Genomic DNA, 25045 nt, shown 5'->3' on the forward strand with positions numbered 1-25045 from the left:
TGCTATAAAAAAAATTCTAAATTAGAGGAACCTAACGGGTTACTCTCTGGTGTCAACTTGTTCATCATCTGAACACGGCCATAGAGTTGGAAAGACCTTCTTTTCCAGCCTCCCCCCACCAAAGCGGACCATGTATAACTTGATGAAATCCTAGCCAATGCAGCGCCGAAGAAATAACCCTTTGAGAGCAAGCCTTTCATCCAAGCCTAGTATGTGAGAGAATGTGAAAAGCTACAGTTGCAAAACTAGGATCTCCTAGTGAGTTCAGCTTTCTTCTGACCGCACAACTGAAATGACAGACATTTAACCCTGTGAATCAAATGCTGGCTCTGCTGTCAGTCTTGCTACTCAAACCACCCCATCACCTGCTTCTTCAGGTTGGCTGCTTGACCCTTTTTAATTTTTAAAGTGCCACCATTATGTTTAGCTATAAAGTTGTTTTATTAGAAAAACCTAACCACTTTTTTTTTTGGTAAATTCAGAACTGCTTTTGGCATCCAAAGTATTTCAGTTTCTCTTCCAACTTCCATTTTACCAAAGTCAATTTCAAGTAATCTGATCTGCAAACTTCATAGATGTGCTTAATCCCACCGTATTGAGCTATCATTGTTCATTATTTGATCAGGCTTCAATGGTGGGGTTTTTTTTTTTTGGGGGGGGGGTTGATCTTGGAGTTATTAGAAACAAAGCCACTATTCAGATTTTTACTGAGATCTTCCATTCCATGTAAGAGAGCAATATCTGGCTGCTTAAGATTGCAGTGCATTCTGCTTAAACTCAAATTCCTTATTGTAGACAGCTGTTAAAAAAATTAAAACAGGTCACTATTTGCTATAGGTAATGGTATAGAGGTCTATACTTACACTACTAACCCTTTAATACTGAAGCAACTGAATTAGCATTCATATGTCTAGCCGGAAGCAGATCAGTGTTGATTAAATATCATGTCCTCTTCTGTATTTTACATTCAATTAAAAACATTGTTGCTCCTCCTTTTTGTTCATTTTTGCAATCAATTCCTGCTAAGATTTGTGTAGATCTTATTCAACTGCTGCCAACACCCAAACTTGAAGTTATCTAGAGCTGGTATCACAATTCATGCTAGAAATATGTTGGGTAATTTCAAAAGACGTTCTCATATGAATCTGCCTAGGGATAAACTGCATGGTAGAAGAAAGTTTCTGTAGGAACTGGCACTTAATTTGATGACTCTTCATAATTTGCGAGTTGCACATCACCAGGCCTTAGCATTAAAGCAGCACATTCAGTATTTCAGATGGTTTCTTGAAAAAGTTTGCCTTCCTTCACTTTGTGCAACAGACACTGCTTGAGTCTATGGTTGATGCAGCAGAAAATCTCTGTCCAAGTGCAATGAAGAAAGCACACATAAGGCAAGATCTGATTGAGTCAGGCACTGAAAAGATTTCCATTCCACGGACATTTGTTAAAAACGTTCTCTTGGAGCAGTCTGGCATTGACATTCGTAATAAAATTAGGTAAGTTGGTATGATTTCTCGATTCGTCTGTGGATTCAGTGGCACATATTTAAATTGTATAGTGTTAAAAACAGACATCTACCTGTCCCTGCAACAGCAAATGGGGAATACCAGCGGTTCTAGACTTAGTTTGTTTCTACCTCCCTTAAGTCAAACACTTATGCCCTGGATTTCCATGTGTTTGATTCTTGGCTCATCTCATGGTCCAGAAAGTCCTAACAGACATACTGGTTTATTGTTTTCTGATTAGAATGTTTTGTTGACACAGAACTAAGGTCTTATACAACACATATAGAAATTGAGGTTCAGGCTATGGTGCCACAGTTAATGAAGAATACAATTAATTTCATTATTTGATTTTTAAATATGATTCATTAGTTTGATCTCTTGAAAATTGTTGGCTATCACCATTGAGGTGGGGGCTTCCAGATTAGGGATGGGTAGAACCATGTATTTACGGTCTGTGTCAATTTTACACATGTTCATTTATATATCCCTTTCATTCTGAATCCACATCAGTCTTGAAATTTGGAAAAAAAACTGCAAAAAAAAACCCCACATTATTTTTGTAGGCATTTTTTTCTTTATTTTTTAGCTGAGAGCTATATCACAAACTTCAGGGAAGTGTGAAAACCAAAAGATAATGCATTCCAATCTGTATATTGGCAAATGCAACTCAGGCTGGTACCTTAAATGCAGACTGAATGAAATCCCCTAGAATCTCTACTCCAGATACACCTTTTCACAAATAAAATGATGATGAACACAGTTTGGAAAGGAAATGTTTCCTATAAAACCTCTACAGAGTGCAAATCAGCAAAAGAAATATTGATTTACTGTCCATGTACTCTATGTAACCTGGTTTATTTACTACACCAATTAGCCTCTGTTTTATATCTTCTTGTTTAATACAAAAGCAAAAGCCCTGAGATAAGTTGTAACAAAATTGCAAATTCATCAGTTTTTTAAAAAAAGTTTACAATCAAATTCTATTGATACAATGGTCAGGACCACTGCAGATGTCACAGCAACCTTGCAAGGAAACCAGGGCAGCCTAACTGTGCTCCCCACATAGCTGTTAAGCATCCATGGCTCAGAAGTGCCATACGTTCCTACTCTGTTCTCACATTTTGCAGCTTGGTACAAACCAATGGCACACATGCATCTGAACTGATGTCACATTATGCAGTGGCATAATTGCATGAACTATGTCATGTATCAACATTGGTTGTTGTGTGGGTTATTTAAGGCACTCCATCTATATAGAGTGCCAGATCTTTGAAATGGCCCCTGAGACAACATCAACATAACACTTCCAGAAGTTCCAGCCTTGTAGTGTAAATACTTCTGTTGTTGTCACACTGCACTGTAATAAGTGCAATTTACAACCATATAATGGTGCTGATTGGTATCGCAGAAGGAAGGAATAAATTATTCTTATTTTTATTTATTTTTTTGCAAATGGACAGATAGGAACAAGGTAGAAATATATCTGGTTCTTTGTGATAGAAATAATTCATCATATTTGCTGAAAGAGTGTGTGGCATTTTGTGTATTTTCATAATATTAATAATAATTATTAAATGTCCTCTGTTCCTGCATGCACATTCATACATTTCTCCTTGGAGAAATTTTGAGATCTTTGTAACTTTTACATCATACAGCCAGTAATGTAAAGAATAATGGAAACTCTTGTGTGAATTAAGCTTTCATTTTCTTATTCTCAACTTTCACACAGTGAAGTGAAGTTGACAGTGGCCTCATTTCTCTCAGACCGAATCGTAGATGAGATCCTTGACGCATTGTCACATTGCCATCATAAACTGGTGAGTGCTGACACAGATCTGAGTATTTCAAGATATTTATAACAGCTCAGCATGATTTGCCTGTTACGTTGCACTCACCTGCACTGTAGCTTCCAAAATTATACCCATCTGTTTTTTCCCAAACTGTTCTTTAATATTATATTTTTAATTATAATCCACCCAACAACGTTAGGGTGAAGGACAGGTCAGAAATCAAATTATAATTGCAATTAGGATTGTGTAACAATTAAGGTAAAGGTAAAGGTACCCCTGCCCGTACGGGCCAGTCTTGACAGACTCTGGGGTTGTGCGCCCATCTCACTTAAGAGGCCAGGGGCCAGCGCTGTCCGGAGACACTTCCGGGTCACGTGGCCAGCGTGACATCGCTGCTCTGGCCAGAGCCAGAGCCAGAGCCGCACACGGAAACGCCGTTTACCTTCCCGCTGGTAAGCGGTCCCTATTTATCTACTTGCACCCGGAGGTGCTTTCGAACTGCTAGGTTGGCAGGCGCTGGGACCGAGCAGCGGGAGCACACCCCGCCGCAGGGATTCGAACCGCCGACCTTTCGATCGGCAAGTCCTAGGCGCTGAGGCTTTAACCCACAGCGCCACCTGCGTCCCTGTGTAACAATTAGGATTGTGTAATTGCAATTAGGATTGTGTAACACGTTGTAGTTACACAAATGGCTACCACAGTGTCCCTAACACCCATAATGGACAAAATATCTGTATAATACTGTGTAAATTGATACTAGTAAGGTAGCAATGTGAATGAGGATGAAAGGGACAAAGACTCAACTGGATATGCATTTAAAAACAGGCTTGTCATGTGGCATACATCCTCAACCCTCTGTAATCTCTGTTATATAGTCAGAGAATTGTTGCTCAAGAGTTCAGATCTTTGACTAGAATGTAGGAAAACCAGATACTTGAAGAATGTTGTTTGGAAGAGGACAAACTCGTCTTCTCTTCTGTTGCAGAGAGAGCTCCCAGGACTAAATATAATGGGCTTTAGTTGCGGGAGGGTAGATTCTGTTGAACATAAGGAGAAACATCCTGAGGTTAAGAACTGTTTGGCAAGGAGCCAATTACCTGGCGGGATAATGGGCTCTTCTAGCAGAGGCCAGACAATCATCTCTGGGAAATGCTCTAGTTCTGGATTTCCTGCACGGAGGTGGGTGTGAACTAGATTTCCTACAAGGCCCTGTCCAGTTCTGGGAGGAGTTGCTCTGTGAAGGGCTCTTGAGTTGACTCTTGCTCTTTGCATCAAACTTTTTTTTTTGACCAGTGTTTCATTTTTACTAAGAGCACTTTCTCCTATTTCAACCTTTCCTCTAGGCTGATCATCTGACCCGGCGAGGCAAGCCCCTTCCCAGTCAGGAATCATTAGATATTGAACTAGCAGAGGAAAAACCTGCGAAACGTTCCATCATCACAGTTGAGGAGCTAACTGAAATCGAACGTCTGGAAGACCTAGATACATGCATGGTAAGACACCTTTTGCCCTTGTCTAGATCTCGGCATTCTAGTTCGTTTAAACTTCTGCTTGTTGTTATTGAAAAAATTGAGCTAGTAAATATGAATGGTGTGGGAAACATTTGTCCAAGAAACATTGCAGACAAAAGGAAAGGTAGCACTTTCCCTTCCTTTTCACTTTTATTTTTTTTAGTTATCTTTTTATGGTATCTTTTAGTGTGTGCTATGCTGCTACCTCTCTATAAGTGACTGGCAGTACCCAGGGAATGATTACCTCAATAAATCAAGCCATTCCGCAGCAGCAAACTGTTGCTTCTGTCAGCACAGAAATTTCCACCCAGGTAGCCATTGAGCTATCTTTATCTATGGTTGCATTTTTATTATATGCTCATTTTAGTGGCAGACATTTGGCGGGTTTTGGTTGCTGCTGCTGTCGTTCCAAGGCTTATTATGAATGTATTGGCAATCTGTTCTTACAAATAGTATAGATCCTTTTAGCCCCTCGCTCAGACTTTTTTGTTTATATGGATTTCTTTTGTTCATGACTTTAAGGAAACTGAAAATTGTGTGTGTGAATCTTTCTTCTGCTCAGTAGATAGCTCAAGTATGGCAGCTGAGTCTTGACACTTAAGTGACCTTTCTCAAGGGAGTTGTGATGTACACATTTTTCATTTCTGTCCAGTGTTTGTGCATATGCACACACATGCACATACATGCCTTTCAACTGAGAATAACATTTTGTTTGATGAAGTGGACTTTACTACATGAAAGCTTATGGCACAATAAATATCTCAGTCTTCAAGGTACTGCAAGACTCTTGATTATTTATTATGTACACTAGAGACTGATCTTTTATACAGAGCTAAACTGGGTCAAAATAATCAAATAACTCATTCAGCAAGCAGCATGAATTCTGCATGCTGCATTATTGATGGTACATGTTATCTAACTAGCTCTTGTAGGCGGTTTTGTAAATAAGGGGCATAACTGCCTGTCATTGCTTTATTTCATGGCTCTTATTTTTCCAAATGTCCTACCTATAGATGTCTTGGCAATTGTATCAGAGTTCAAAATCAAATAAGGGCAGCTGGCAGTGGTTTGTTGACCATAATTACAAATTTAAGAATATATTTTTTAAAATGCATTGGCTATAGAACAATATTGGCCATACTTTCTAAAACAGTCTTCTACTGACTCACACTATCAGACCATTAAGCTTTGTTTGACAAAAGATTGCTCAAGTCATTAGGTTATTTGGGTGAAGGTACACTGATGATGCCCAACTCTACTTCTCTGTAACATCTGAATCAGGAGAGGCCATTCAAGCCCTGGACTCTGTGGTGGGCTGGATGTGGGGAATAAACACTGAATTCTGACAAGACGGAGGTGCTGTGGGTGGGTGGTTCCTGAGCCCAGATAATTGGTTAATTGCCTTCTGTGGATGGGGTTGTGCTCCCCTTGAAATAGCATGTTCATCGTCTAGAGGTCTCCTGGATTCATCATCGTTGCCAGCGGCTCAGCTGACCTCATTGGCTAGGAGTGACTTCTACCAGCTTTGGTTGGTAAGTCAGTTATGGCCATGTCTGGACCTGAATAGCTGGAGCAGCATTGTCCAAGACTGTATTGTTGCAATTCTCTCTGTGTGGGGCTGCCCTTTAGGCTGGTCTAGAAGCTGCAGCTAATGCAAAATGCAGTGGTTCTACCACTTACAGGAACAGGATATCACTAACACATTACTCTACTGTTGAAATAATTGCAGTGGCTGCCAATTGGCTACTGGACCAAGCTCAAGACAATGGTTTTAGTGTGTATAGCTCTGTATACCTCAGGATCAGGACACCTACAAGATCATTTCCCTCCTTGTATGCTCAATTTATCATTGGCCTGTACAGGTGAGGACTGCCTGCACATTCCATCTTATCAGGAAGTCTGTTCAGCACATGTAGGAATCAGTCCTTTAGTGTTGCGGCACCTACCTTTTGGAATTCCCTCCCCTTGGCTATTTAGACAGGCACCATCTCTGTTGTCTTTCTAGCACCTACTGAAGACTGTCCTCTTTCAACAAGTATTTTAAGTTAGTATGTTTCCCAGTTTGCATCTGTATCAGATTTGTTTTCATAATGATTTTTTGTTTTATCATTTGTTGTGTGGCACCCGGTGGTCCTTTGGGGAACAGGGTAGGATATAAATTAGATTGATAAATCCTTGGACAGAATTCCTCATCAACCCTGGCACATGAAATATTTTCTGCTATAGTCCTCTGGAATTGGGACCATCTGCATGCAAGCCACATGCTTGTACCTCTGAGCAATGGCTCCTCCCCTTACATACATCTCAGCTACCATCAGAAGTTATAAGGTACTCGTGGGCCAAAGTGATCGCTACATCTGCAAAACTCTGAATGAGCTGTTTACTTAGGAATGTGTGGTTTTCATTGACAGTGGAATCAAGAGTCCCAAACCAGCAGACTCTTATGTTCTTTTGTATGACAAACTACAATTAAAGTGGTTGGTATGTCTGCATTAACTGACAGATCAACTTTAAAAAAAAAAGTTTGAAAAAAGGAAAGCATAATTGTCAGAGCTGCCTCTAGGTCCCAGCTCACAGAGGACCAACGCTAGGCTGTCGTTATGTACAAAAGTCTTTATTGAGGTTCAGTTTCCATTTCAAAGCCGCAGCGCGCAGCTCTACGTCTTAAAGCCTAGACCGGCGAAGTACCGTCTGAGTCTCCTCCCCTATGACACCAGTTTAAGATCCTAGCCCTGCTCCACCTTTTACGCTGCTCTCTCCTCCTCTGGGTCCTCCTGCCCGCTGGGGCATTGCCCTTTCTGGACTCTTCCGACGCTGAGTCGCTTAGCTCCTCCCCCTCCCTCCGGCGGGCTTTAGGACCCGGTTCCCAATCCTCATTCTCTGCTGTCCCGCGCTCCTGTACATTTGAACTTGCCTCTCGCGCCAACCCAGTGACCTTCCTCCTGACCGTTACACTACTTCTGTCACTGCTTCCCTCTTCCGGGATACTGGCCGGATCTGACCTCCCCTCCGTTGTCTGACTCTCCGATGGAGGTGTGGTCAGCCCTGCCTCATCTTCTCTCCCTGGTGGGGAATGCACTGGCCCCGATCCTTGGGACTCTTCCCCCCCACTCTGCTCTGGTGGGGAAGCTGGTCCTGATTTCCAACTACTGCTCTGGGAGTCCCTGCTGCCCCCTTGCTCCTGGGGCGTTCCCCTTGGGAACCCCCTACCCCTGGCTACTGGCGCCCCCTTCTGTGAATCTTCCGATTCGCTGGAGAGGCTCATGGACTCCCTCGGTCCACTGTCCTCTTCTCCTACGCTCCCCTCGGATTCTTCCCCCTCGCTCTCCATCTCCTCTCCTCCCCGTGCCTCTGCTCCTGAACCCCTGACAATAATATTGCAAATTAGAATCTTTCTAGTGGAAGCTAATGAGAGTGGATGATTTAGCACTGGGTTTTGCCAGAGAAGGGCTTCAAATCTGCTTCAGTTCTTGTTCCCTCTTAAAAGCTCAGCGATACACATAAGAGAAAGATGGGGACATTTGCCTTCATATACTTCTCAGTATTATCTTTCCATAGCCAGGAAATCAAATCTCCCTCTCGAGGGTAGACATCTCTCTCCCCAACATCAGAAAGGGGGATCTGAAAAACCCATGATCCCTGGAACACCTTCCTGGGGGACCATAGGATTGTGCCCCAATAGTTTTTGAAATAATAGCCATACAAGAACAACTATGTTGTTTGGTCTGATCTATGGTTGTTGTGTCTTTAATGTTAATGCAGTAACAATATCAGCATTGTATTTTTACTTCAAAGATTTCTCTGTGTGACGGTGGGAGTGTTCAAATGGGTAGAAATTATTCTGAGAAGCAAATAACAGTTCAAGCTTAAACAGATGATCTCCTACTTAAAATTTTCAAGCTACTGCTTGCATTTCCAGTAAGGAGCTTTTGCTTCTGGTGCAAGCTTGAGAGATCTGGCTCCTGTTTGAGTCCAAGAATTCAAGAAAAACATTTGAAGTAATTTCCAGGAGATGCTCCCACCCTGAGCATAGCAGCAAAAGGACTGAGAGAAAATCTAAAATTAGTCTGTGATGAAAGGCACCCAGCCTCATCCTATCAGTAGGGGAAAGAGTTACCTTCTGAAACATCTTATGAATCTTGCCATAATCAAATTTGTTCCTGGGATTTGCACTGCAGATCTTGGTGTGTTCAAATATGCATTAAAGGATATTTGACTTCCTATTGTAAGAGCATCCCTGCTTAATATACCACAGAGTTTCAAATGCTAATTAAGACTCTTTGATTGCTCTAATGTTGAGCAAGCTTACTTACACTTTGTTCTGATGTTTTATGTACTGGGTTTTGTTTTTTTGTTTTTAGTATTGCTCTCAACATGCTCTTTTTAATGTCTTTCATGATTAGTTTAGCCCTTGGTCAGGTTTCCTAGGCTGTTCAGACCACTCCAATTTGCCTGGAGACTTCACACTTAGGTGCTAAATATAGATCACTCTCCATTATTCTTTCTCAGTATTTCATGGTTCATTCACTTCGATTTCAGCACTAAATCATAACCTGCCTGAAGAGAAGAGGCAAGTGTGCGTTTTTTCATCTTCTTTATGACTGTGCAATCTTCACACGGCACTGGCACAGAATTAATGTCCAGACTTAAGGAAAGGAAGAAGATTCTCTCTAAAGGCTACTTTATAAATTAAGAATTTGTCTTTTACTGTTGGATACAGGCTTGGTGCTGTTAGTGTTGTAGTTGAAGTAGCTTTGTAAGGTTGAACAGGATATTTAAGTATTTTTGTTTTTGCTCTGTGGAGTTGACTTGCAGGTGAACTCTTAAACCAACAATGGTCAGACTCAGTCGTGGATTATTGTATGGTAAGCTGAGCTATTGCGCGGTGCTCTGGCATAATTTAGTGCTTATCATACTTCTCTTGCAGCTCATCCATACCTCCTTTTGCTTCCACACTTTTCAGACACAGGTCCCCCGCTGTAAAGCTCCGTGTTCGAGCAGATTGCTGCTGTTTTTTGTCTCGGAACTTTCCCCAGAAAACTCTTGTTTTACTGCGGAATTGGAGTAAATGGCTATCTGCAGAAAACCCAGTTGCCATTTGCTGTGATTCAGTGGTAAAACGTGGGTTTTCCTGGGGAAAGCTCTGGGACCAAAAAAAACCTCAGCAACGCTCAGACACAGAGTTTTAAAGCCAGGACGTATGCCTAGGAACATTGTACAATCTGGATGCAACCCTTAGTTGTGTGATAGCTAAACCTGCCAAAAAACAACAACCAGGCTCTTCAGACATTACATTGCTAATGACAGTGTGGCAGCAACTTTCATAGTAGTAGACTTCAGATGTTCTGTGACTGGTATTGGAGCAACTGTTGGATCTAGCAGCAAGTAAGCTAGTAAAATGATACCTGAAGAGGAATGTTTTTCCATGCATCTTGCTGCCATGGTGTTTAACACACTAGTATTTAGCTGTTCAGTCTAATAAAAGTAAGGAAAGGTTTTGCCTTCCTCTTCCCTTCTGAGCAGCCTTCTATGGCTCTTCCTGCCCAAGCAGAAACACGTATTTCAATGTGGGTGAGACAAGAATGGCACATTCCATTTCCATCTAAAATTAAAGGGAAATCCTCTGCTTACAGCTACTAGCTGGAACAAAACTCTGTCAATTTAGAACCATAGGCATAGAATGATGCAAGAGACAAACGGCAACCTTCTCTCCTCTTCTGAAGTATACAAAGTTTCTGTATATGTAATTAAGACTTTTCCACCTGCACTAAGGCTTCAGCAAAGGCACCAACCATACCTATGTTAGCTTGCCCAGCCTTAAGATTGACTTCAAAGATGACATCTCTGGCTTATTGGAAAGTTCCACCAGTCCAGTGGATGAGACTAGCAAGAGGAGCTTTTGGGTGGTGGCCCCCACACCTATGGAATTCTTTGGTTACAGGGATGTGTACGATCCCATCTTTATTTGCCTTTAAATGGATTCTGAAGAAATACTTGTTTCAATCTCTCTTTGGCTGAAGTCTTGTGTGCCAGGAGTTTTAACTGCTGCTGATTTTTGATTTGAGCAGATAAGGTATAATGTATTTAACTGTTTAAATTGTTTTAATTTTGAGAGCGTCCTTGGGAGGGCTATGGCATGAAGAACAGGATAAAAATCCATTCATAAATTTTAAAATAGTATGATGTTAGCTCCCAACACTTGCAGCAGCATTCCGAGCTGTGTATTGTGTCCTGCCTGCTCAGCAGAGGATAGAAATGAACTCAAAATGATTCTGTTCTAATCTAGATGTCAGGCGTGTGTCGAAACAAAAAAGTGAAATAATATTTCCTAAACCATTTCACTTTGTCTTAGTTATAGGAAGAGGGACTATATACAGTGAACCAGATGATAAATTATATGTGTATAGCATTCCATGAAATTGCAGGTGTTTGACACAAATATGGAGAGAATATAATTTTACTCTGTCTCAAGCTGGTTCTTGGAGGGTTTGTTTGTTTGAGAATAAGGTCTGTTTCAATTTTATGAACTTGTAAGCTTTTCAATCTCCCAAAAGAGGAATGTTTTACTCTGAAATGTTTTGAACTACAGTGAAGTATGTTGTACTACATACAGTGAACCAGATGCTATATTAGCATTCCATAAAATTATTTAGGATAATCCTTTTGCGACTGAGAATGTTAAGGAAGTTACGTAAAATTCCTCTGCAAATGCTGAAGGAACTTGCTTTTCCCCTCCACCCCTACTTGTATGCTCTGTTAGATAGCCGTTTTAAAATAAATATCCTTGTGTTAAAACTAAAATGCAACATACATGTAATTTGGTGAAAACATTAGTATTCATACCACATGCATTATTTACAAATAAGGAGGAACATGGTTTGTTTGTTTGTTTGTTTGTTTTCTGTTACTGCGATTAAAACCATTGTATAGTTGTATTTATTTACCTGGGAATAATCTCCATTGAACTCTCTTCTGGATAACACACATAGGTTTGGGAGGTTTCTCTGTTTGATTGTTCATTTATGTTAACTCTGGTAATGATTTGGACATAGACCAGAAGAGGATGTCTTCTACCAAGCGTCTATTTCTCCCAGATGTTTGAAATGTAACACTGAACTGTGCTGCAGTATAAAGAATAATAATAATTTCAGGTTCAAGAAGCTATTGGCCCTTCAGTCATCTGAGCCAGGAACTTACATTATTTCAATTAAAAATCAAGATCCTCAAATGTTTTGAAAGTGCATGAGGTTCTACACTGGAGGTCTTCATGCTCCCCTGCCCCTTTTAGTCATCTTCACCTCTTCAGGGAATAGTAATAAAGCATAAATGAAAGCACAGAGAGAGCTTCCCTGTTTCACATCTATATGCACCTGATATAAATCTGTTCTCATTTTGCCTTAATGTGAAAGGTTTGTATCTTCTGCTTATCTTTGCTTCAGTATTTCTGCTTCAATATTTTTTTTTATTTGCCAAATTTCAGCACTGCTTGCTTCTCCCTACTCTTCTCCCTTGAAACTGCTCTTGCTTTATCTTCTGCCCATTCATATTCTTTTATCTTTCTCTTCTGGCTGCATGGAGACTCTCTGCTGTACAAGTGTAAGTATTTTTGTTTTAAGCTTTGCTGTTTCTTACCTACTTCGTTTTTCTTGCTCCATTTGCTTCTGTAGTGCCTTACTAATCTGTTGGAGGAAATGCCGTACCGTCAGTGTGCAGCTATTAAGAGAAACAGGTGACAATTTGGAAGCGAAGTTGGATTTTACAAGACGTTCCAGCCAGCATAATGTGTGGCGAATTTGAAATATCCCTCAGAAGACATGAGAACAATACCAAGCATAATGTTCACATAGCACTAGTTAATGGCTAAGAAAATATCTGGAATCAGTTGTGCATTAATGCTAAGATCAATTTATTGAAAACAAAGCTTTAAAGGAACAGAAGGTAGGGTTTTCCCAGGGGCAAATTAGGCTTTATTTCACCTGAGTCAAAGATCCAGTTTGGCACACCCCTACCCCCACACATACAGGTGCCCCTCTGGAGACTTCACCCAGGGCAAAAATAACCCCGGCTAACCCCACTGTAGCTGTGGCACTGGTTTTCCTGTCATAGATTTTATTTTCAGTTGCACTGCATTGTCTCTGCTTGGCAAATGCCATTCAAGCATGCAATATTCGTACCTTTGATGGGGAGAGGGAGAAAAGGAAAAGAGACTGGATCTGATCTGAATGAAAATGCATTCAGCAAGTTTATGTAACAGGAATAGAGCAGAGGCAGCGGAAACAGGGAAACGTTTGTGTATAACTTCTTCTGGAGTCATTTCAAGTCTAATTATGCTAAGCAATGGCGTGTAAAGTTTCCCCCTAATACCAAAATTGAAGCTCTCCATACGTGTTAAAATGTAATTTCCACTTCCAGTTATAAGAGGATATAACAGAAATCCCTACTTTTCCCCTTGGGCAGTGGAAGAATCAATACACTAGGTTTCTTGCCAGTTTTTCCTCAGATGCCCACACCCTCTGGCAATTCTACACTTCCGTTTCTGTTCTTGATCGTTTGCTAGCCAGGCTTTGGTTTAAGGAGGAGCAACAAACACAAGTACTACAGGTGACATGAGCTGTTATAGAGTGGGATACAACAGGAGTCTGGAGTGGTGCGCACCACCATTTTGCTTTAGAGTTGGAGTGTGACTTGGGTACTTGGAAGAACATGTTTTCTCTCCTTCTGCGCTGCAGGACTTTTCCTTTTTAATTTGTGAAGGTTTGGTTTGCATCACTTTCAGCATACTGTTTCTGCTTTTCGTGGTCTCTATGAAAAGAGTTACGGTCACATCACACATGCAAATATTTTATCAAAAGTGGTTATGCAGGTGTGGGTAAACCCATATACATTGCCACCTGTAAAAATCATATATATGTTCTACAATTCCTACATTTGATGGAATATTTGCTATTCATACTGCATCCTGAAAACTGAGCAGACATGTGCATTCTCATGCATCCTACATTACACTAGACTAATGTGCAGTAGACTAATAATGAAAATATCTTTTAAAATCATACTAATTGGGTTGCCTTTAGGTTTGTATGAATGGCGTCTGCTTATCTGTCAATCTTTCTGCTGAACCAAATGCCACTCAAATTCAGCTGTATGGGCAGAACTTTTAAGAAGAATGTCTTAACACAGCTTTCCCCATCCTGGCAGCCTTCGGGTGTTTTGGGTCACAATTCTCAACATCCATGAACATTGGCTAGAGAAGACAGGGGCCGATAGGAGTTGTAGTTCAGAACATTGGAGAGTTGGAGAAGGCTGTCTTAACATATGTAGGTAAAAAATGGCTTGAACACGAGCTTCTGCAGGTACCAAAATGCTAATTAGGTAGAAAATAGATTATCTTGTATGCACTTCATTACCATATTCACTCAAAACATAATAGTTGCCATAGATAGGTAAACACAAGATTCCTCCCTGCTCCATCCCATTTTGCTGAAAATGGAAGAGTTGCAGTTTTCAGCAATCTTCAATTAAGCTTTTAGTATGGCAGCATTGAGCATGTCTTAAAAGATTACTTGCATTCAATTTTACCAACTAAAACTGCCCTATTGATTTAAAGTCACCAAGAAAATGGGTAGATGATCTTGTGCCAGAAATTATTAATGAAATAAGTTAGATAAACTGTGCTTTCTTTGTATGGTTGGGACAAATTGATCAGTGTACCAGTGTAACAGTTATTAATTGCTCCAGCCTGGTGGCTGTAGGACACAATCACTGTCTCCGCCTTGCCACTACTCTTAGGTTTAGTCAGTTAGAATAATAATATTGTTTCATGATCTCCACTTCCATAAGCAGTAGAAAGCTCTAGGGGAAGTCTTTTACACTGTCTGGCTTATTGTTACAAGGCAGTACTGAAGACCTTTGGCATGCTTGGAATGTCTGCTTCTTTATAAATATGCAAGCTGTGGACAAGGGAACATGCACCCAGATATAGTGCTAATATTTAAGGCAGCATTCAGTCCTGCAAAAGGAAACAGTGTGTTCATCAAGCCCTCCTTTTCTTTTTCCTTCATTGACTACAGTCCAACTATCTAACAACGTTCTTCAATCCTACTCAGAGCAGGCAGAGCGTGTCCAATAGCCACCATCCACCTGCTATCAAAAGCTCAGTTAACTAAGCAGGAATGTTCCTCTCAGTGCCCATTAAAGAAATTGCTTCAATTTAGGCTTTTGTTTAATTATCTGTTTACTTTGCATGGCTTTAACAATATATTGGACATTGTCGTAAATGTAGCGTAATAAGAGCCAGGAAGCTGTAGATCCTGATGACTAGCTGAAACCAGAAGGGGAAATAATCAGAGGCAGGATTCAAGGAGGGTACACGGAGTGTGTGTGTGTGTTGGGGGTGGGGTTGACATGGGAAATATCAGGAAAACAACTGTAAACATAAAATAACATGTTGTGTTGCATGAACGGAAGGCAGTACAAAAGAAACTCATGTGGAGTGAGGAGGAAGATTTGGGCAGGGGGACTGAGGGCTGTCTGTGTGCATTTAATCAGACCCTGTTCTCCCTCCTAATTGTTGCACACCAAAGTACCTCAGATTCTAATTAACTGGTTAGCATCATTTAGTTTCTTTTCACTTGTACTTTTTGGTTCAGGAACTGGTTACCCAGACGACAACAAAATACAGTGGTGCCTCGCAAGACGAAAAGAATCCGTTCCGCGAGTCTCTTCGTCTTGCGGTTTTTTCGTATTGCGAAGCAAGCCCATTAGCAGCTTAGCGGATTAGCGCTATTAGCGGCTTAGGGGCTTAACAGATCAGCTGATAAGCGGCTTAGCGGATCAGCTGTTAAGCGGTTTAGCGGATCAGCTGTTAAGCGGCTTAGCGGATCAGCTGATAAGCGGCTTAGAAAAGGGGGGGGAGGGAAAAAAACCCGCAGGAACTCGCAAGACATTTTCGTCTTGCGAAGCAAGGCCATAGGAAATTCGTTTTGCGAAGCACCTCCAAAACGGAAAACCCTTTCGTCTAGCGGGTTTTCCGTCTTGCGAGGCATTCGTCTTGTGGGGCACCACTGTAATAGGAATAGGCTCATCATGCTTACAGAAGAGGTACCCCCACCCCCTACCCTAAATCTGTATCCTTTCCTATTTTGATTCTGTGGCTTTTTTGTGTTTGCCACAGTAGTAGGAACTAGATTATTTTAGGGGTTTCACCTGAAGCTCTTCCCTGATGAGTACTACTGTTGTTTATAATGAGATTTTTTTTTTTTTAAATAATATGTATTAACAATTTTTTGAACAATACAGAAAAACATACATCAGTAACATAGTCTTTTCAAATCTCCACATTTCATTCTCATCTTTGGACTTCCTCACATCTCTTGTTCCTGCATTCTGAACTCATAAATTTTGCTAGCAAATTGTTTGCTTGTTTCAATTCATATCATATAATTATCCAATATTAAATCTCAAATTTTAGAATTTAACTCACACATTTGAAATCTTAGTTTTAAAATATTGTTAATCCAAAATTTGTCTTTTCTTTCAATTACGCTCAAATTTATATTCCTTATTACTAATTTGTTGGAGCCGTATTATTACAAATCTTACATCTTTCTTAACATTCATGCAATTTACAATGTTTTGTAGATAATCCTTAAATTTCTTCCAGTTCTCCTCCACCAGTTCTTCTCCCAGGTCTCGGATTTGCCAGTCATCTCAGCCAATTCCATATAGTCCATCAGTTGCATCTGCCATTCTTCCAGTGTGGGCAGATCTTGAGTTTTCCAGCATTTAGCGATGAGTATCCTTGCTGCTGTTGTAGCGTACATAAAAAAAGTTCGATGTTGTTTATAATGAGATTATTATGATGATACCTGAAGTTCTCAGCATGGTGCCGATGGGCACAACAATGCCCTTTGATACCCTACTTGTGGTTCTCCCCCTGCCCCTCCCTATTTTTATTGTGTTTGCTCTTTCTTTGTTTTTTTACTTGAGGGAGTTGAATTCTTTCCTTTGGCTTTTGTTTGTTTAGGGTGTTTTGCCTTTTTTTGTCTGTGCTTTATTTGTATATGGGGGAGTTGGGGGGAGGGGGGAGGTAGGCCAAGAACAAACCTAAGCGCAGACTCAGTCCTAGCACTAAGCTAAACTAGGTCACACCACAACAGGAGGACCAGGGGAGGAACAAAGCAACAGCAGTTCCTATTGTGAGTACGCACACCCTCAGATGTTCATGCTTAGGTGTGAACTGGCCAGATAAACTTTGTATGAAGTGAAGTGAAGTGAAGTTTGTTCAACAATTTTTTTCTGTGCTGGCTTTCTCCACTGTGACTTACATTTGATTAAAACAAATAATGCATAATGCTACCTATCAATACTTTCATCGTTTGGCAGTAGTAGCATTTATTTATTTATTCAGCCATTTGGAATTTCCGTTCATTATCCCTTCTAATGGCACTGACAGCTAAAAAGGCTCTAGCTAGACTTGAGATTCACCCATCTGATCCTGCAAGAAAAACTTGAGCAAGATAATCTCCTAGGGCTTCATTTCTCTTTTCAGCTGGTGTGAACAGGTAGATCAACCAAACTGGAGGCTAGATTGTCATATCAAAGAGGAAACTCCCATTCAGAGTTCAGTGGGTTCTAGAATGAGTAACAAGTATATTTGTACATCCATCGTTTCATGAATTTCTTCTTGGTCTTTACATTCAGGCTTTGATTTATCACTGTGAACTCTACTCTTATTTTTAAAGTAAATAATGTATTGTTTTCAAGTACAGTGATTCCAAAAGTGCAGGTTTTAAGCAAAGGTGTACACAGTAAACTACTAACCAGTTACAGTTGAAACCCTTTGTGCTGAGGCTGCCTAATACAATGAGTATTTCATATATTGTCATAACTCATAAAAGATAGAAAGAAAAGTTGTGAATATTGTGGCAAGGGTCAGCTTTGAGTATAAATCATTAGGTTTATTTTATTGTAGCATTTTAAAACTACAATAAGTCAATCCCCAAAGTGATGTATAAGGTTATCACCAAAATTTGATAAATTTACAAGAATGACACTATGCACAATTTATAGTAAGGAATTTATCTGTTCTCTCTCTCTGTGTGTGTGTGTGTGTGTGTGTGTGTGTGTGTCTTCTTTCTCTTTCTTTCTTTCTTTCTTTGTCGGTATAATGCCTAAAAATAGAAAACACCATTCAAAGGTAGCTTGACTAAAAATAACGCTTAGGATAATGCTTCCATTGTTCAATAATAATACTTTTGTGTGTGAAATCTCAGTAACTTCTTAAAAATCAGATGGCACTATGTGATATTGCTCCTTTTCCAACCACATTTCATCAAATGTGATGAATTTGCAGACTCATTATAAAGTCTGAACACCAGGTTTGAATGCTTTCCAGCACAATAAATGATCATTATGAATGATTCTGAAGACAGAAAGCTTAATTAACCGTTACTTGATTAACAGATCACTTGATTTCTGATCCAGAATTAAACGAGCTTTGCTTTTGCTCCATCTTTCACAGCTGTGTTGACTTCATAATAGGAAGAATATATTCCAGTCTTACTCAGAGCTAACAGCTGCACTGGTACAGCTAACTTTTCTGTCTGCACTTATGGCATTAAGTTCTGCCATCTTTTCATTCTGCAGATGACTCCTAAGTCTAAAAGGAAGAGTATCCACAGCAGAATGCTGAGGCCTGTATCCAGAGCTTTTGGTAAGTGGTTGTTTCTTTTCACAATTTATTAAGCTACTTCCTTAAGATTTATAAGATTTACATAAATTGACCTTTATAAGATTTACCTAAATAGACCAGGGATGGGGAATCTGTGATTGTGGGGAATATGATGATGGACTACAATGAAGGACCCATTCCTGTTCTAGAATATAAGCATTATTTGGTCTGATGCTCTCATCTAACCTTATACAAATTAACAATTCAAAATAGATACTGATGCTCAAGCTTCTTTAGGGGTATTAGTTGTGCAGGAACCTGTGTCTACAAAAAAAGATGAAATACTTTGATAACTGCAATTCTATATTTAAAGACATTATGAGTGAAGATAGTTTAGATACTGTAGGCCTGGTTATTGTCAAGCCTCAGGCACTCACATGCTTCTCCCTCCCTTCTTCATTCCCTTATGGGCTCCAATTCCCTCATACCCATTCTGGTTTAAGACATCCTATAGTTCACCATTATATCCAAATCAGAATTGGAAACTATGTGCAAACCATAGTTCTGGATTGCCACAAACCGGGGAGTGCAGAAGGGGTGGAGTGAAAAAGCAATCCAGTGGCTCGGATCCAATCATCAAAGCATGATTTGTCTTTATTCCAAACTATTTCATACGTGTCTGTTTACAAATGCCATTTCCCACTGAGGGGGCTTATTGACAGGGTTATGCCTATGTTAACAAACCTGACCAGAGAAGCAGAGGTTCAAATATAATAAACTTCAAATATTTCTCTTAGAGATGGAGTTTGACTTGGACAAAGCATTGGAAGAAGTTCCCATCCACATAGAAGACCCCCCATTCCTTTCCGGAAGAGTGGACAAAAGGACTTCTGGGCTTATGTCAGAGCTGCCCTCTGAGGAAGGGAAAAAATTGGAGCACTTTACAAAACTAAGGCCTAAGAGGAATAAAAAACAACAGCCCACGCAAGCTGCGGTGTGTGAAAATCTTGGTTGTGATATTTTACCTCATATGAGAGATAGCTGAGTCGGCAGAGCAAGAGACTCTTAATCTCAGGGTTGTAGGTTCAAGCCCCACATTGGGCAAAAGAGTCCTGCATTTCAAGGGGTTGGACTAGATGACCCTCATAGTCCCATCCAACTCTACAATTCTAGGATTCTTATTATTTTATTATTTAAATAATGTGCAGGCTTTAAGCCATGCTTTAAGATTTCTGATAGCCACGTTCAGTCTTGTTTGGCTGCTTATTTTTCTGTCCTCTTGTCAGCACTCTTCATAAGAAAAACTGCTGCTTCTAAAACCCATACGCAGTTATGGCTTTTGACACCCATAACTGGCAATATAGAACCTCCAGAGGCTTCTATATTAAGTAAAACTATGTGTATTATCAGGTGAGTACGACAGCACCTCAAGATGGCGAACAGAATGGTCTTATGGGAAGAGTGGATGAAGGCGTTGACGAATTTTTCACTAAGAAGGTGACAAAAATGGATTCAAAGTAAGTCTTATTCTTCAGCAAGGTACAGTAGCTGAAGCTGCTGTAGATATTTGGGGGTGTTTTCTGTCTTTAAAAATTCAAAATAGCAAGTACAGCACGCTGCTAGCACTAATGTAATAAATGTAATTATACCAATAGTAAGTTAAAGTGACTTATATATGCTAAATACATCAATATACATATATTTGGGTTTTATGTCACCAGAGCACCACTTAAGTTCATTAGAATTCTTTATGATTGCAATTTAAGCAGAAGAGCCATTCTTTTAGGAAGCTGCCTTATACTGAGACCATTGATGCTCAGCATCTTCCATATTTACTGGCAATGGCTCTCCAGAGTTTGAGGCAAGGAGTCTTTTCTAAGCCGCATCTGGAGACGCCAGGATTGAACCTGGGAACTTCTGCATGCGAGACCTATGCTTCACCATATCTTGGTGACGTTCCAGTGCTACATGTCATGGCACGGCACTGCAGGGCATCGTGTAGGATTAAAGAGTGACATAAGCAAGGGAGGCCGAGGAGGAAGGCAGTGGTGAGGAAAAGCAGACAGTGAAACAAGTGTGCCAAGCAGTACTTAAATGCTGCATTTCCTTTTCAAAGTGGTTTAGTGCAGGAGGAATGATTTTGTTCAGCTGAAGCAAATGTGGGTATTTTGAGGTAGGTATCAAAATTTGGTACCACACAAAACCCTCGTTTCCTTGGACAAACAGAATGTGTTCTGACTTGATTATGCTATTTTATTCACTTTCTTTTTATTTATTCATTAAATTTTCGTAACGCCCTTCGTCATAAGATCTCAGGGTGGTTCACAAAATAAAAATACAAGATAAAAACACAAGTATTAAAGCAAAACAACAAACCACCCCCTTCCCACAGACACATTTTAAAGGCTGTAGAATATTTAGCAGCCAAAGGCCTGGTTGAAGAGGAATGTTTTAGCCTAAAAGTATATAATGAAGGCACCAGGTGAACTTCCCCAGGGAGAGGTATGATAACTCCACATAACTGTGTCTCTGGTAGACATAATCTACCAGAGAAGATTGACTTCTCTGGTAATATAAAGTGCATTTTTTATTTAGAACCAGCATGACTATGGAATTTAAACAAGGAGAATTTAATACAGTACTGCACCAGACTCCCTCCTTGGAGGGCTTTAAGCAGAGGTTGGGTACCCATCTATCATGAATGCTTTATCTAAGATTCCTGCATTGCAGTGGTGTTGGACTAGTTGACCCTTGAAGACCCTTCCAACTCTACAGTTCTATGATGGCTCAAAACTGTGGTTAGTCAAAATACAACTGAAAGCTTTCAATCCCCTTGTGATCTCACCAGATATGGAGAGCAGAAGCACAAGAGTCTATGCAACACTAAACCGTAGTTTAGCGTTATGTCCAACTGAGGCCATTATAGCTTATGTGCCTTTTTCATCTATTAGGAGATCCTCAACAAAAGGCGGGGACACGAATGATTCCGGTGAAGCCACTGATGAAAAGAAGAAAAGAGATTCTCGGAAAAGTGGCTTTCTCAATTTAATCAAATCTAGATCAAAATCTGAACGTCCTCCAACTGTTCTGGTGTCAGAGGACCCCTCAGCACCCAAAGGGGCTGCCAAAGGCCCCACAGCGGACACTGCAAAGAAGGAGGTTAAATTGACTGAACAGAATGGCAACACTGAAAAAAACGAGGAACTGAAAACGCCAGACTCAATAGAGGAGGGGTCCTCAGAGGACGCCTCAAAGCTTGAGAAGAGTGACAGCAAAGGCAGTCCTCAAGGAGGACGTCGGTATGGGGTGCAAGTGATGGGCAGCGGACTTTTAGCTGAAATGAAAGCCAAGCAGGAGCGCAGAGCAGCATCTGCACAAAAGGTGAGTGACATTTTCATTTTAATGGTCCGAGCAGTTCATTTGAGGGCTTTCATGGAACAACGTAGCTAAATATTGGCGGCCAGCTTGAGGCATTTGATTCTGACCAAGATATATACTCAAAATTGCCATTAGGACTTACGGTTTCTATATTTTTGTATTTGTTGTTAAAAAATTAGCACGTTTGCATAAGTGTTGAGGTGACAGCTGGCTGAGGTAGGAACAAAAACTATAAGGAATTTACTACTTGATGTGCGACCTAGTACAATCCTATTACAATTGCTGGTGAGGAGCAGATGTGTGCTAGATGAAAAGATGGCAAATGTTGGGCGGGGCGGGGGTGTTTTTTGTGTGAATTTGCAGGAACAGTGAAAGATCAGTGAATAGGGGATTAGTCTTCTCTCCGAGCAAATATTTGGCAGTGGTCTTGCTCCACCTAGTGTTTGAAGAGATTTTAATATTAGCTCTAGGAACAAATGCAGTGCAAATAAGACCAAGTAGCATGGCTTAGTTAGCACTTGAGATGGTTTAAAACAGAACTCTCCAGCAAGCAACGGTAAGACTAATGAGATTTGGGAGATGGTATTGTTTGCAGTTGCTATGAAGTGCAGTTAGATATCAAATAGGTTAAAAAAATACATGCGACTTCCCACTTACGTGGGGATTACGTTCCCGGGTACCACACGTATATGTGAAATTGGAATAGATATTATTGGCCTAATCCAACAAGTTACAAAATCTGGTGTTGGCTAGAAAGAGTGAAGAAACTCCAACCAAAAAGCTTTTATGGTGGAGCCTTACCCTCCAGGATTTTTTGATGCAGTGGATATAAGTTATTTAATGTTTTATTCCTGTGTGATGTATGTTCCTACTTTGTAATGTATGTGCATTACCTTATTTATGTGTAGAAATGGTTTTAGCTATAAGATATGGGTACATGATAGTAAATCTATTTTATTTGTGGCCTAGTTTACTAAGATGAAATTCTATTATCTAGAAATTTCATCTCCAAAGATTAAAAAAAGGGATGCCAGGAAGTTGATTTACAGCACAGGCAGGTGTCCCTAATGGGCTTAATGGTGGGTGGGATTGGGGGGAAAACAAATTTCTCAGATCCTTGCCCCATTTTTATTTATTTTTTATTTTCATTTTGCCAAGCGTGTAAAGCTAAACGTGCACACGTTGAAGATGTGTTCAACTTTTAGAAAATACAGGGAGAAGAATGCTTTCAAAGCAGCAGCTGTGATCCTGTAGCTGCCCGGATGTTATTGGACTCCCAACTCCCATCAGCCTCAGCCAGCATGGCCAGTGGTGAAGGATTCTGGGAGTTGTAGTTCAGCAACGTGTGGGTTGTCACAGGCTAGCCATCTTCCCAAAGTGTAGATTTTGCTTACGGTAAATGTCAACGCAGGGTGTTCAATAACAACTAATTTAGACTACACATCCTATAATGCAGAGATGTACTTGTAAACCAAGGACTGCTGAAATGTTATAATTATTTACTGTTGTTCAGATGTGATGTAGCACAGTGTCAAGAAAAGCTTTCAATGCCATATAAAAACTGATCAAGTCTGGGCACACAGGTGGTAGTAAATCTAAAGTAGGACAGGGGAGTTCACACGACTTCATAAAGGCATCCTGGTTGCCACCTGTTTGAGTGCAGAAGTAGCAGAGCCATTGCTCAGGGGTAAGGCATCTGCTGTGTTTATGGAAGGTCTCAGATTCAGCCCTGGCACCTCCAGGTAGGGTAGGGGATGCCCCCATATAGAACCCAGGAGAGCCACCACAATTCAGCGTAAATGCTGAGCTGGATGTGCTACAACAGCCTGATTCCGTATAAGGCAGCTTCTTATGTTCCTAAATGGGATTTAAACTGTTTGAATGGGATTACAATTAAGTTTGCACACAATGCTACTTTGATATCATAATGGGGAAATGATGTTCTGTTAATAGATTCATTTTTTTTTAATGAAACCGTAAGTACATGGCAGCCAAAAGGAAGGCTGTTCAGAATTCCCACCACCCCTTGCAGAGTGAAGAAAGTGCAAGAGAAATGCAGGTATGCAACGAGATTGGAATAAATATTTATCCAGCCTTGTTGAATTAATTCCTAACACCTTTATGAATAAAGTTAAAAACAAAAATATGAACCCGCAGTGAAAATAATAAAGCTAGATGTAAAAAAGAAAGAAACAAACACAGCTGATAGACCAGCAAAGGGCAGCTACAAGGATCTCAGGCCTTAATAAAGGCCACCAAAGGCAGAGGTGAACAGGATGGAGTTTACCAGGGACCAAAAAAGATTGTTGAGTAGGCACCAGTTGCACATGTCTAGGAAGGGAGCTCTACCATTTGAATGAATTCCCCCCCCCCCCCCGTGGTCCTTAAGATTCCTGTGCCCCAAGCCATTCAGGGCTTCAAAGGCTAAGACACTCATCTCACCACTTTTAGCCCAGAAACATACTGGCAGCCAGTATAGGTATTTTTATACCACCAAAATATATTCTCTTTGGCCGGTTCTTGTTAGCAATCATGCTTGTCTTGTTTTGTACCAACTGGAGTTTTCAAACATCCTTCAAAGGCTGCCCCAATATAAAATGGACAGAGAGATGTTTTAAATTACATGTTTGTTACCCTGGAGTCCTTTGCAAGAAAGAACAGGATATAAATTGAAATAAGAATATGAATATGAATAATGATTGAATTAATGATGATGGGGATGTTGATAGTAATAATAGTCCGGAGCCTTGGAAAATGGTGATCTATCAACCAAGTTCAGAGAATTCTGTTAATTTTCAAGGATTCCTTATCACACTTTTCTTTCTTTCTGTTTTAAAGAAACTAGGGAATGATTCAAGAGACTCAACAGATCTCTCGGTGAATTCAGAAAGGCTGGATGGAGGTGCTACAGGTGCGTTGCTATTAGTAAAATGCTACTTCATTAACTAGTGTCCACAAGCTTGCTGTTGCCGATCAGTTAGTACAAATGAATGATTAGAGGTAATACACTTTTTGTGAATGTACTTGATTGTTAGAGTGATTACAGCCATGCAGACCGAGCCTTATCTGCACAATACCATGGAAATTAGTTTCCATTTCCCTCATATCCACACCTTGCCGTGCAAACTACACCTGCTCAAATTCCCTGCACAACTGCCCTCTTTTACATCTGGCCTCCTTGCCACAACC

At 40.4% G+C, this 25045-nt stretch overlaps 1 protein-coding gene across 1 annotated transcript in view; it reads left to right on the top strand.

Moving 5' to 3' along the window:
• Positions 1-25045, top strand: part of CARMIL1 (capping protein regulator and myosin 1 linker 1) — a 133130-nt gene that overhangs the window by 95289 nt on the left and 12796 nt on the right. The window contains exons 27-34 of the mRNA XM_079983735.1: positions 1321-1496; positions 3235-3322; positions 4639-4788; positions 18454-18520; positions 19276-19472; positions 19889-19995; positions 21430-21859; positions 24695-24767. Coding sequence (XP_079839861.1) covers positions 1321-1496; positions 3235-3322; positions 4639-4788; positions 18454-18520; positions 19276-19472; positions 19889-19995; positions 21430-21859; positions 24695-24767 — 1288 coding nt within the window. The remainder of the gene's footprint in view (positions 1-1320; positions 1497-3234; positions 3323-4638; positions 4789-18453; positions 18521-19275; positions 19473-19888; positions 19996-21429; positions 21860-24694; positions 24768-25045) is intronic.

The sequence above is a fragment of the Podarcis cretensis genome (genome assembly GCF_951804945.1).
Source record: "Podarcis cretensis genome assembly, chromosome: 7".
NCBI classification, from domain to species: domain Eukaryota; kingdom Metazoa; phylum Chordata; class Lepidosauria; order Squamata; family Lacertidae; genus Podarcis; species Podarcis cretensis.